Source organism: Myotis brandtii, unplaced genomic scaffold (genome assembly GCF_000412655.1).
Source record: "Myotis brandtii unplaced genomic scaffold, ASM41265v1 scaffold589, whole genome shotgun sequence".
In the NCBI taxonomy this organism is placed as follows: Eukaryota; Metazoa; Chordata; class Mammalia; order Chiroptera; family Vespertilionidae; genus Myotis; species Myotis brandtii.
In genome coordinates this window covers 1,553,234-1,567,902 of record NW_005370220.1, presented here as the reverse complement: position 1 = coordinate 1,567,902, position 14,669 = coordinate 1,553,234, and the positions used below count along the sequence as shown (strand labels likewise).

The 14,669-nt window shown below is 43.5% G+C and overlaps 1 protein-coding gene across 2 annotated transcripts in view; it reads right to left on the bottom strand.

Annotated features, from left to right (window-relative positions):
* The window catches only part of CDK5RAP2 (CDK5 regulatory subunit associated protein 2), a 157,074-nt gene that overhangs the window by 78,040 nt on the left and 64,365 nt on the right, over nucleotides 1-14,669 (bottom strand). For both annotated transcript variants that reach the window (XM_014550189.1, XM_014550190.1), the window contains exons 13-14: nucleotides 8,440-8,616; nucleotides 3,839-3,982 (exon numbers count right to left, since the gene is read on the bottom strand). In XM_014550189.1, the coding sequence (XP_014405675.1) occupies nucleotides 3,839-3,982; nucleotides 8,440-8,616 (321 nt within the window). The remainder of the gene's footprint in view (nucleotides 1-3,838; nucleotides 3,983-8,439; nucleotides 8,617-14,669) is intronic.

Here is a 14,669-nt window from a genome sequence, read left to right as displayed (position 1 = left end):
TTGTGGGCAGCACAGTGCCTGGCACAGATCAAACGCTGCCACAATACGTGCATACCTAATGACTAAATAACTAAGAGGCAACACAGGGACCCACATGAATCTTAGGAGCACAGAGTCTTGTGGATATTTTGCATAATGGAGTCAGAGTGAGTCAACATCTTCCTAGAAGCAAAATGTTCACCCTTGTTAAATAAATGAACTCTTTGGAGCCATTTGAGCCATTTCATCAATCACCTATTCCCTTGTGTTGAATCATGCCCCATTAGAAAGAGCTGACAAACCAATGGGTCTCCTTGGCATAGAGGTAGAGGGGTGCCAGGAGGGCAGTAAGGAGAGGCACCTCTGAGCAGGAGCAACCTCCACGCTGTCCCTCCAAACAAGAAACAACCCAGACAGGAGAACACTCATCCCACAGGAGACACGATCACCACGCATCTACTGTGTCTGACTTTGCAGTTTGTTCTCTGCAGCCCAAGAATACCACCCAGCCAGCTCACCACCATCCCCTTGGCCCATCTGAGAACTGTCCCTAAAACACAGGGACGAGAGAGGGAAGACCCCTCTCTCCTCTGCGAGCCAGACCCTGGGTCCTCACCAAACTAGTATGATTCTCTCTAGAGATTCAGAAATGTGAACTGAAACACCATCAGTCTGGGAGTTGCTGGGTGTGACTCATGTCAAAGACAGAGTCCTAACCCTGGCCAGTGTTGCTCACTAGTTAGAGCATCAGCCTACAGACTGGAGGGTCGAGAGTTAGATTCCCAGTCGCAGGTGGGTGTGTGGGCGTGCAGGAGGCAACCAACTGATATGACTCTCTCACAGTGATGTCTCTCTCTCTCTCTCTCTCTCCCTCTCTCTCTCCCTTCCTCCCCTCCCTTCCTTCCACTCTCTCTAAAAATCAATGGGAAAAATATCCTCAGGTGAGGATTAACAAAAACAAAACTAAATAAATAAATAAAAAGACAGAGCCCTAGGGTGAAGCTTCTGCTGTCCATGGGCCTGGTGCAGGTTCACTCTCCCCAGGCATGGCTGCTGGACTCTCCCCTGGCATCTGCGACACCCTCCTTATGCTACCAGTAAACACTCTAGTTCACTGCTAATTTGCTCAAACTACTCAGTGCTGTATATTATGTTGCTGGCAACCAAAAGAACCTTAACTAATACACTACATCATTTCTAATCCTCTCAGGAAATTAGCATGGAATTCTCCATTTTACAGATTAGGAAGGTGAGTTCCAGAGAGATTAAGAGACCTGACCCAAGTCCCAGAGCTAATAAGTAGCAGAACTGACATTCCAACACCAAAGCCAGGCATTTTCTACTCTGCCCCAGCTTCCTTAACGGCATGAAGGAAACACATGCAATGTGTTGACCACAATCTGAAGAGATAGTAACAAGAGGACTTAATGGCTCACTTCTTGATAATGAGGGCAATTTAGTGGCCTGGTAGATGGGTGGTGTCTCTCTTGGTAGCTATGACACAGCCCTGCAATAAAGATATTTAATACTCAGGAACTTCAGCAGCGATGTTCCAAACATGTCAACAGCCAGGATCTAAAAAGCTCTGGCTGCTGCAAGTTTAATATGGTCAGTGGTTTTACTCTCTGTTCTTCAATTCCCTGAGCATCCCGCGTTCATTCTCAGGATCACACAATAATTAGAAGGGAAACAGACTGCCCAGAGTGGATGGGGACATCATTACAGCCTCAAGTTCTTTGTAGAAATGGGAAGAGGATAAAACCTAAATTAACACAAAATGGCCAAGGGCATAGCAGAAGAAATCCACATTTTCTACAAATAAAGAACTGCAATCTGAAAAGTATACCTTTGGGAGTGGGGGGAGGGGAGGGACTATAGCCTCTAACAGTTGGGATTTCTTAAACTGACACCTTGAAATTTACAATTCCTAAATGATAACTTATAAATCCTTATCCACAATTTGCAATTAGTCTTGCAGAATAGAATTAAAACCTTTGCTAAAATACTTAGGCATTTTGCACAATAATTTAAACATCAGGTTCTAAATAAAAGGGAAATGCCCATGAAATGACTTTATACTTGTGGTTATATGAAAGTACAAACACCACCCAGACCAAAAAAAACTAAACACAGAGAGGTGCAGATCATCCAACTCAGACTGCTCACTAGATTCATGAACATGTTATTCAACATTTACATACTTTTTAGATGACTAAAACATGATGCAAAATAGCAAAATTTAACTAAATGTGTCCATCTAGATCACCTGATGGGGTGCTATCTTGTTTCAAAATAGTCTGTACCTTAGGTTAGAGTGTATCCTAATACCCAACTAAATTTGGTCAAAATAAAATAACTATACGTAGGTTAGAATTACAAAATATCAGTCCTGTGAGGTTTAGTTATCGGACTTCCCCAATGAAGTGACATAGCCAAGAGAGGAATCCAGGCCTGCAGACTTCTGGCCTGGCTCTAGCTCCTCACTAGTCTATGCTGACACTCTTATTCCAAAGACACAGAAAAATGCAAATCCATAAATGGTCAAAGTTAAGAAAGAGCTCGCACTGTTCAGCCAATGATGCCCTCTGGACCAAACTGATACTGAGCTGATACTCAGTGCAATGGCTAGTACTGACGCTAAAATACTGAAGTACTTCTACACCCGTTGTAAAATAGCCCCTGATCCATCCACCCCAACTAGCCCAGCTGTCCTGGCCCCTCCCTGTAGACTCCTAGGAACCTCTCTAAGACCCAGTAACTATAGTGTTGGTCCCTGGCACACAAGCAGGCCTCCAGGACCCTGCTCCAGCCCTACTGCCTCAGTCTATTCCCATAGCTGGGCCCGTGCTGCACCAGTTAATTATTTTGAGAATCACCCTTTGCAAAACCACACATCATGATCAGAGCCATTCATCAGAGAACTAATTTGTGTAAGAGTCTGTCCTAAATGCATGAACTTAATTAAAGTCAGCTTTCAAAACTTGAACTCCTTTCCTTTCCCATATCTGGCTGCCAAGTTGCATTTCATTCAAGCTGGGGTCAGAACAATATCTACGCATCTCTCACAAAGCAACAGAGTCATTCATTCACTCAACAAGCACTGGGCCAACCACTGGGCTAGATGTTGCAGCTCAACACGAGTGTCAGTTCTCTACCTCTGAGGTGCCTGCCATGGTGCACAGGGCTCGAGTGAGGGGAAAGCAGAAAGGTGGATCCTGTAATGTCAACACAAGAACTAAGTGCTAGGATGGGTGGGCATGCACAGTGCTGTGCACCAGAGAGGAAGAGAGACATCACTACTAAGCGGGTTCAGGCAAGGGGCCACAGAGAAGGTGACACTAGAGGGCCATTAAAGATGTTCAGGAGTCACTGGGTGAACAAGGAAGAAAAAGGCATTCCAGGAGATGGAACAATGCGTGCAAAGATGGCGTCTTCAGGAACCTGCAAGAAGTTGGCTGTTGTTAGTGATGATAAGGAATGAAAGAAAATGGGACTGGAAGATAACTTGGGACCAGATAAGGAAGGGCTGCTGTGCCCTTTCACATGTGCGTTTGAACAGGAAAATGTTCTTAACACTTGCGATTACCTAGTTCTTGAGAGGTGAACCCTCCAGAGCAAACATGAGGTTCATGTTTTAACGAGCCGCGATTTCTGTTTCCTGTGCAGTGCAAACACTAATGCTCGGCTGCGGAATACTAATCTGTAAGTTACACAGACTCACGGCCCCTCCTCTTACCTGTTGTAAGCTCAACTATCAGCAAAAAGGCATCTGAGGCTTCCTAGATCAAAGGAATTACCAAACATGTGTCAGAAAAGAATATGAATTCGCATGTGAACGTTCCGCTTCAGGCACGCTCACCTCCGAGAAGATGCTTCTGCTGCCTGGTGACTGTTGAGAGGAGCACTTTTCTGTTATTAAGTCTTCACTCCTGAACTTGAGATCCTCCGCAGTCATTAAATAACGATTTTGCTGAACTGCTTCTGAATCTTTGCCACCGAATTTCTAAAGAAACAAAACAAACCATAAGGAAGTTTTCACCAAAAAATACATTAAGAGATTATCCCCTGCTCTTTAAGGAAAGATACTTTTTTTCTTCACAATGTCCTCTAAGGAACTTCCATCATCCCCAAATACTGGCAATTACAGAACTGTAATGCACCCCATTTGTGTGTTATTACAGCTGGAAGAGCGGATGCCAGCATGGTGGTGGTCATTACAAACCTTCCTTCTGGCACCACTGAGACAGCCTCCCAGCAGGTGCGGAGAGCAAAGCCCAGGCTCTGGTCCCATGGGGCTGGGTTCCAATCCTGAGTCCCCCTGACCAGTGTGACCTCCGGGTACGTTTCCCATCCCATGGGGTTACTGCAGTGATTAGGGAGATTGTATATCACAACCACCGAAGGGCAGTGTCTCTTGAAATATTACAAATTTGATAAAACTTGAACCACCCATATCTGTGTGGAGATTTGACTTCCAGGAAGAAAAAGGCAAGACTGCAGACACTGCTCTGGGGTCTGGTCACACATGTAAAGCTCCTTCATGCTGATGCACAATGCAGTTTCCCCAGCCCGACCCCTGCAGAAGAGGTGACAAGCAACAACACGGCAGAACTGGAGACCATTTCTCTGGTCTTGTGCCCAAGTTCAAGCATAGAATCTAGACTACCTACTTAACACCTGGTAACCCCTGAACTAGGTTTCTGCACTCTGTCAGAAATTCAGGGCAAGAACCACATCTTATTCCTTAGCCTATCAGAATTAATTCATCATGTCAAGCTTGTCAGAAAAATTAGGTGAACACACACCAAAAAGCAGCATAGACAAATTTCTGTAAAAACCCATTGACCTGTAACAGGAAAAACTAGGAATCAAATAGCCAACACTAAATTTCTAGAATTGTCATCATACTGTTGTGCTTGTGTTAGATGTTTATCTTTATTATTTTAAAGTCCAATTATACATATACTAGAGGGCGGGTGCACGGATTCATGCACGGGTGAGGTCCCTCAGCCTGGCCTGCACCCTCTCGCAATCCGGGACCCCTCGGGGGATATCGGACTGCCGGTTTCGGCCCCATCCCCAAGGGATGTAGCAGTGCCGAAGCAGCGTTGGCGGCCCAGGAGGAGCCTGAGCAGGGGCCAGGCACCGTGCTGCTTCTGCTCATCCCAGCCCTACTGCGCCTGCCGCCACGCCGCACGGTAGCGTTGCCCCTGAGGCATGAGAGGCTCCTGCCACCACAGCTGCCAGCGGTGAGCCGGGCTTCTGTCTGAGCGGCACTCCTGCTGTGGGAGCGCACTGACCACCAGGGGGCAGCTCTTGCATTGAGCATCTGCCCCCTGGTGGTCAGTGCACATCATAGCAACCCGTCAACCGGTCAAGGGGTCAACCTGTCAAAATGGTCACTTAGGCTTTTATATATATAGATATTAATAGTACTGTAAAGCTTAAATAGAAAACAGTCACCTCCACCTCTCCACTTCTCAGCTCTTAGTCCCAATCCCAGAAAAAAACAACTTGCAACTCTATAGCTATTTTGTGTTATTTACTTCCACATTTCTATAGTAGCTCCTATTCCCACATTTCTTGACTTCTTACGGTGAAATTTTATCTATTGGCTCCTATCGCAGAAGTCTTAAAATTTAGCTCTTATATCATCAGCCCCCCCCCCCACACTTTTCCTAATAGTTATATCACAATTTTAGTAAATCAATATTCCGCATTTACATTACTATGGCCATGCAAATACTGTTCATGGCTCAGCCATACATACTGAGTTCCATGATTACATCTCCTTTCCTTTTCAGTTCTTTACTTTCCTTGGAATCAGTAACAACTGCTTTGTTCTGTTTGTCTACTTAGTTCATAAAACTAAGCCATGTACTTAATGTTAATTTACCTCTAAACTCTCTAAAACAGTGGTTCTCAACCTTCCTAATGCCGCGACCCTTTAATACAGTTCCTCATGTTGTGGTGACCCCCAATTTCACTGTTACAAATTGAACATAATTAAAGCATAGTGATTAATCACACAAAAAATATGTAATTACATATGTGTTTTCCGATGGTCTTAGGCGACCCCTGTGAAAGGGTCGTTCGACCCCCAAAGGGGTCGCGACCCACAGGTTGAGAACCGCTGCTCTAAAAGAACTTAAAAATTCCTCTAGATGGAGTCAGATACTCCAGATAAGTGATATTCCATTTCAGTTTCTTTGAGAAATTCTAACTTAAGCTCCCTCAACAGCTCAAATCTGGGCTCCCTACATCTCAGCCATCCGCCTGGGGCTTCACATCCTGGGTAAATTCCTTACTTTCTGGATTCCATGCTTCCTTTTGGTTACTTCCTCATTTAAAGTCATCCTCTAGACATCTCCTGCAAGGAGTCCATGGGAGGCAGATGATTTCAGACACCAAACATCTGGAAATGCCTTTACTCTGCCCTCACTCTTGCTAATAGCTCTGTGAGCACAGAATGCTGGACTGGAAATCACTCTCCTGCTCTGAACTGGACGGTTTGACTCATTGGTAGAGCGTTGGCCCGAGGACTGAAGGGTTGTGGGTTTGATTCCTGGTCAAGGGTACATACCTCAGCTGCAGGTTCAACTGCCCCACGTGGGAGGCAACCAATCAATGTGTCTCTCTCACATCAATGTCTCTCTCTTTCTCTCTCTCTCTCTCTTCCTCTCTCTCTCTCCTCCCTCCTCCTCCCCTTCTACTCTCTCTAAAAATCAATGGGAAAAATACATCCTCGGGTGAGGATTAAAAAAAGGAAAGGTAAAAAGAAATAACTCTTCCTCAACAATCTGAAAATACTGCTCTCCCATCTTCTGGCTTCATGTTCCAGCTGAGAATTCTGTCATTTCGAAGACTTTGTATGTCACCCATATTTTCCTCTCTCTGGAAGTTTTTTGGATGCTCATTTTACCCTCACTTTGTGTTCTGAAATATCACAAAGACATGCCTTGAGCTGCAGGTCTTTATCATCCATTGTGCTAGAAACAGAGCAGGCCCATTCAATGCACAGCTATCTGTCCTTCCATTTTGGAAATTTTCTATTACTTTGAAAATTTCTTCCCTCTGCTTTACCTGTTTATTCTTTCTGGAACTTCTTAGTCATATACTGGAGCTCTTCAATCAAGGCTCCAATTTCCTCTTTTCTCTCCCATTTTCTGCAAAACTTGCTCTTTATCTTCCAACTTTTCTAATTCTTGTATTAAACTTTTTATATCTATACCAATTTCCAATAGGTCACCCTTCTTTTCCAAATATCTTTACCAGAGCCTGATCTCATTTATTATCTAAACATGTTAGCGTTGAGTTTGTCATGCTGTCTAGTTTTCTTCCCATCCTCCACTGTTTCTATCTCCCCTACGTAGCTTTGTTCTGTCTGTTTGGTCTTTGTCTTTCCTCTGAGACACTTCTCTCCTGTTTGATGAACTCCAGCCTCCAAGCACGTTTCAATGTAAAAGTGCTCAGAAGTTCTGAGTGTGGAAAGACCCATCACTGGCAGCCTTACGATGGGGACTCAGCTATTCTCTCAGCACCTTTCCATCTTTCCCCTTTCAGAGGAACCCACATCTGGGTACACACACGTCCGCTTCTTCCACTCTGCTTTCAGATGCACTCAGTGACCTCCAGACCAGCTCACCAGAAAGTAAAGCTCCCATTTCCAATTAGTGAAGAAAACAGGTCATCGAACTGCCCAGTGTTCCAGCCCCTGTCCTGTTTACTAAGACACCAGGTACCTGCACTGCCTGCTGAGCCTTTCTGGGTTCTATAGGGTAAGCCAGCTTGCTTCTTCTTAGCTTTTCATCCCAAAGCATGTAGCAGCAATGTGGAGAAAGCGGAAGCCCACGTAGTTACCACCTGCCCATTCATTTATCATCCAGACAGCGACCTGCTGTTGCATACTCCCCTCCTCCTAGGCCTGTGGGTTTATACCTTTTTACCTCTCCACTGCCATGTTAATGAGGCTTCAGCAGGAAGCAGAGTTAAATACCCATCCATGTTGAATCCATCATGGTCCCTGTTAAGTCTGAGCTGAATCAAACATGATCAAACAAGAAGGGTCTTCCAAGACAAAAGGAGCAGTTAAAGGAAAGTACAGCAGAGTGAAAGGGCACGGCACGAATGGGGAACAGCAAGTTCCTGTGGAAGACCTACTCAGGGAAGCAGGGGGCGCCAGAGCAAAGCAGGTCAGGGCCTGTATTGGAACTGCCACTTACTAGTCATGTGACCCAGGATAAGTACCTTCCCTTTGCTGAGCTTCCATTTCTCCAAACTTACCTCCCTGGTGCCTGAGGCCCAAATGATAGAAAGAAAGCTCCAAAGTGCTCTGATATATAGCAGGAAGGCTATAATCATTTTTACCAAACGTGTTTTTCTATAAATGTTCATGCAAAAAAGTTTAAAGAAACCTACGCCACATCGAAATCTAAATACAAAAGAAAAAAGTTTTGATACCTGAGGCAACAAGTCCTTGTCCTTTTGATTGGTACTTTCTGTTAGACGGCTGATCACCTGCTCTTGACTGTGTAATTTTTTATTACTTTCACTCAAAAGACTCTTATAATGGTTCTCCACTGCTTTCTCTCTTTCATTCACTTCGTTGCGTAACTTCTCAACTTCATTTCTAAGGTCCTGCCAGAAGGAAAAGAAAAAATTGAAATTTACTTGACAAAAATAAGCAAACCAGTAGATGTATTTAACAAATGTATACTTCCTTTTCATTTAAAGTCTTACAAAATCCAACTTTAATAATAACCTGAAATTTGGAAAAAGCACAGATGTTATCACATTATTTATAGCAGTGGTTCTCAACCTTCCTAATGCCGCGACCCTTTAATACAGTTCCTCATGTTGTGGTGACCCCCAATTTCATTGTTACAAATTGAACATAATTAAAGCATAGTGATTAATCACAAAAACAATATGTAATTATATATGTGTTTTCCAATGGTCTTAGGTGACCCCTGTGAAAGGGTCGTTCGGCCCCCAAAGGGGTCGCGACCCACAGGTTGAGAACCGCTGATTTATAGTACTGCAAAACCGGAAACTAAATATCTACCAGTAGGAAATTATAAAAAAAGTTATGGTATGAAAAAATGCAATTATGAATAAAAGCAAACCAGGATAGCCTGGCCAGTGTGGTTCACTGGTTGGGCATCAACCCGTGGGTCGGGGCACATGGCCAGGTTGTGGGCTCAATCCCCAGGATGGGGGTGCAGGAGGCAGCCGACCAATGATTCTCTCTCATCATTGATGTTTCTATCTCTCTCTCTCTCCCTCTCTGAAATCAATAAAAATATTTTTAAATATATTTTTAATATAGAATAAATAAATAAAATTTTAAAAAAGCAAACCAGGATACTATGTACTATGATGCTAATTGTTTTCTAACTGTTCACACAAAATGTTGTTAAGGCTCTAAGGGAACACATCAAAATAATAACAGCATACCTAAGCAGAGGAATTAAGGGTAATTTTCAATTTTTCTCTTAAATAAGTCTGTATTACTTTCATAATCAGAAAAAAACTGTCTTAAATCATGACATTTACATGGAAATGCTCATGTTTTGACATTAAAGAAAAAACAGGAAACTGTATACAGTGATTGTAACTACCTCAAAATATGTACTATTTGTAATATTGAAGCCCTATTCATAACAGCAAAAGGTGGAAACAACCCAAGTGTCCACCAATAGAGGAATAAACTCTCGTAAATGCTCACAGGGGAGAACTCTGACTCTATCAAGGACAATGAATGATTACTCTATAAATATACTGCCCTGAAGTAATCTTTAGAATATATTGCTGCAAGGGAGATGGGCAAAGGGGACAGACCCCAGGAGAAAAAAAAAAGTATGTACAGCTTATTAACATTTATTTAACCATAAAACAAATTAAACGGCTGTCTACAAGGAAAAAGAAAAAAATAGAAGGGACAGAAATTAAAAGTAGAACTCATTTTATCGATGTTACATTGAAACCATTTAAATATTTAGGTAATTATTTTTTAAATAAAATTAAAATTCCCTAAAACTGAAAGCAGAGCAAAAACAAAGAATCTGTGTATCAAGTTGATTGGTTAACCAAACAGAAAGAAATGATTTCAATAACTTTAAAGCAGAGTAATTTGTGCATCCCTAATGGGATATTTTTCTAAGGACAAAAGGAACTGCTGCAAAAAAAAATCTTAAACTGTTTTTAGTACAATGTCATAAGAAATAATATTGGTATTGTTATTCTGAAACTGTGTGTATATTTATTAAATAAGTAATTATTAATGTTATAAAAACCAAGACTTTAAGCCTAAGAGAAAAAATACAAGTACGAAAGAAGTTAAAATATGTAAGTCTAAATTTGAATTGGAAACATCAATATAAACTTATATTTTCTGTTATTTCCTTCCTTTACTGAAAAAGCCAAGAATCATTACCATCCCTAGCATCCAGACTGTAGTCTCTAAGTACCATCTCCCACCAAAAAGAATAGGGTTCTTTAAAGCAATGGTTCTCAAAGTGTAGTCCCTAGAGCAGCATTATCAGGACCACCTGGAAACGGCAAAAGCAAATTACTGGGCCCCATCCAGACCTATTAAATCAGAAATTCTGCAGGTAGGTCGGGTCCATCCATCTGTGTTTTAATAAGCCCTCCAAGTGGTTCTGATGCACACTAAAGCTTGCCTTACGGGAAGGGATGACTCCAGACCCAGGGCAGCAACATACAACGTGAGCCCAAACATCTTCTCATGTCAGAAAGGAAGGAAGCTAACAAAGTCTCAATGATCATGTCTAAAGAACTCGGGGCCTGGCCAGAGTAGCTCAGTTAGTTGAGCATCATCCTGTGCCACCGAAAGGTTGCTGGTTCCATTCCCAGTCAGGGCACATACCTGGGTTTTGAGTTTGGTCCCTAGTTGGGACACATACAAAAGGCAACCAACCCATGTTAGCTCTCACATCAATGTCTCTCTCTCTCTCCCCCCCTCCTTCCTCTCCCTAAGCATGTCCTCAGGTGAGGATATGAAAAAAAAAAAAGAGGAGTCAACTTGAATAAGCTTTTCCACTATCCAAGGATAGGACAATTAGAACATCAAGGATAACAACAATAAAAATACATTAAAATTTTTAAAAATCTGAGCTCATAATACTATTAAAACAAAAACAAAAAACGATCACTATAATAGACAGAATGTCCCCCCAAATTAGATGTTCACATCCTAATTCCCAAAACCTGTGAATATGCTAAATTACCTGATGAAAGTTGCAGATGGAATTAAGTTTACTAATCAGCTGACCTTAAAATAGATCAACCAGGTGGGTCCTATATAGTTACAAAGATCCTTAAAAGTGAAAGAAGGGAAGCACAAAAAGACATCAGCAGTCACTGCTGGCTGTGAAGATTGAAGTGAGCCCAGGGCCTAGATATGCTGGCAGCCTCCAAAAGCTGGGAAAGGCGAGGAAATGGACTGTCCCAGAGCCTTCAGGAGTGCAGCCTTGCTGACACCGTGAACTCAGCCTGGTCAGACCCATTTCAGACTTCTGAACTCCAAAGCTATCAAACAAATCTGTGTTAAGCCACCAAGGTCATGGTAATTTGTTACCACAGCAATGGAAACTAATACAGTTAACTGCCTTTGCAGAATTCTAGTGAATTTTTTATTTTGTCTTTCCATATGAACTGTACCCCAGGGTAACTAAATAGATGATGAAAAATAAGTTTTTCTTTATAGAAGTATATAGCTGTAAATGAATAAAGAATGAAGAGATTAAATTATTACCATTTTGCAAATGGTCATCCATAGTAACATCACAAAAACAGGAAGTACCAAATATTATGCATCACCTATTGTAAGTACAAATGACCACCTATAATGTATTTCTTGCCAAAATTTTAAACCTGAATATGATAATGCATCTTATCTAACTACTAATTTACTAGAGAGTCAGCAGAGAAACAAGTTAAATGCCATTACAAAATTACAATCAGCAAAATCCAGAATGGAAAACTGTAAAGAACAAACTACCCAACTTATTCAACAAATAAATTATATGGGGGAGAGGGAGAAGCTGTGGATTAAATAATTAATAAAGTTAGGGAAGGTTAATGTGAACACATGAGTTCATACATGATTCCACGGGGTTCATTCAAGCCTACCCTAACTTTGTTTTCTCTCTCTCTCTCTTTCTCTCTCTCTCTCTCCATCCCTCTCCCTCTCCTCCCTTTCTCTCTCTAAAATCAATAAAACATAAAAATAAAATGATGGGGCAAGGCCCTGGCCAGTGTGGCTCAGTTGGGTGGGCATCGTCCCGAGCACCAAAAAGTTGCTGGTTCAATTCCTGGTCAGGGTACATGCCTGAGTTGTGGGCTTGATTTCTGGTGAGGGGTGTGCAGGAGGCAGCTGGATGATGTTTTGCTCTCACATCGATTTTCTCTCTCTCTCTCCCCCCCCTCCACTTAAAATCAATAAAATATTTTTTAAAATCTTCATTACTGGTAAGAGCAAAAGCCCCCTATCATTAATAAGCTCTCATTAAATAAATAAATAAATCATGTTAAAAGGCACAGGAATCAGTTTGAAGGAGCTCCCAATGGTCAAATCTGGGACAGTGTGAGCAACAAAATAAATCATGATATTAATGGCTTACAACCTATAGACTAAAACAAATGTCCATTAGTCCATATTGATATAAACAAATAACTACATCCTATATAATAAAAGCCTAATATGCTAAGTGTCCGGTCCCCTGGTCATCCGTTCAACCAATCAAAACGTAATATGCTAATGATATGCTAAGGCCATTCAACAATTGCTATGATGTGCACTGACCAACAGGAGGCCAACAGCTGACTGGTCACCCAGTCACTATGACGTGCACTGACCACCAGGGGGCAGACAGTCAATAGGTCAACCAGCTGCTATGACGTGCACTGACCACCAGGGAGCAGATGCTCCGACTGGTAGGTTAGCTTGCTGCTGGGGTCTGGCCAATCAGGATCGGGACTGAATGAGATGGGCCTTATATGCCCTGGAGCCCTCCCACAGTCCCTCCCCGGCCTCGATTGTGCACCATTGGTGGGGTCCCTCGGGCTGGCCTGCGCTCTCTCGAAATCCAGGACCCCTCGGGGATGTCAGAGAGGCGGTTTCGGCCCAATCCCACAGGCCAGGCCGAGAGACCCCACTGGTGCACAAAGTCCTCTAGTAATAAATAAATGCAAGAAATTGGACAGTAGAATTACAACTACTAAGTGTAGAAGAAATCATGGAAATTAAAAACTACCATTAGTCAAACATCACAGTAATAACTGTAGCAGGTATCTTCAATAGATACTAAGATTCTTAAAAGTATGATGTGAAACAAGATATTTACAAAATCTCAAAGTATCTCCCCATAAAATAGTAACTTTACTGTGGAGAAACTCAGGAGCCCTCCTCCCACCTTAACCAACTAACCTCACCAGTAGTAAGACAGATTGCCATTATGCACCTCCAGATATGACACTCTGATGAGTGCACAATAGATCCGTGCTATTACCAAAAATGTATACCCTCAATGTAATCATGAGAAACATCAGACAAGCCCAAATTAATGAACATTTACAAAATAAGTGACCAGAGAGACATGATACTTAAAGGTAATGTGGACCCTGGATTGAATCCTGGACCAGAAAGGGGACATTAATAGGAAACCTGGCAAAATTCAAATAGTCTATAAGTAACAGTATTTTTTAATTATTAATTTCCTGGTTCTGATAAGTGTACTACAGTGATAACATGGCAACATTAGGAGAAGCTGGGTGAAGGTAATATGAGAACTCTGTATTATTTTAATACTAGAGGCCCAGTGCACAAAAATTTGTGCACTCGGGAGGGTCCCTCAGCCCAGCCTGTGCCCTCTCACAGTCTGCGATCACTCGGGGGATGACCACCTGCTGGCTTAGGCCCGCTTCCCAGGGGATTGGGCCTAAGCTGGCAGTCAGACATCCCTCTGGCAGCCCGGCAGCCCTCAGAGCATGTCCACTTGCACACTGACCACCAGGGGGCAGCACCTGCATTGAGCATCTGCCCCCTGGTGGTCAGTGTGTGTCATAGTGACCAGTGATTCCCAGTCGCTCTGCTGTGAGGGTGAATTTGCATATTACCCTTTTATTATATAGGATAGAGGCCTGGTACATGCGTGGGGGCCGCAGGGTTTGCCCTGAAGGGTGTCCCGGATCAGGGTGGGGGTCCCGCTGGGGTGCCTGGCCAGCCTGGATGAAAGGCTGATGGCTGTTTGCAGGCTGGCCACAGCCCCTTCAGGGGGGGGGTCCCTGCTGGGGTGCCTGGCCAACCTGGGTGAGGGACTGAGGATCATTTTCAGGCTGGCCACACCCCCTGCAGGGTGGGGGTCCCCACTGCAGTGCCTGGCCAGTGTGGGTGAGGGGCTGAGGGTCATTTTCAGGCTGGCCACACCCCCTTCAGGGTGGGGGTCCCCGCTGGGGGGCCTGGCCAGCCTGGATGAAAGGCTGATGGCTGTTTGCAGGCTGACCAGAGCCCTTTCAGGGAGGGGGTCCCCGCTGGGGGGCCTGGCCAGCCTGGATGAAAGGCTGATGGCTGTTTGCAGGCTGACCAGGCCCCCCAGAGAGAACCCTCACCCCATGAGGGTGTGGCCAGCCTGGGTGAGGGGCTGATGGCTGTTTGCAGGCTGGCCACA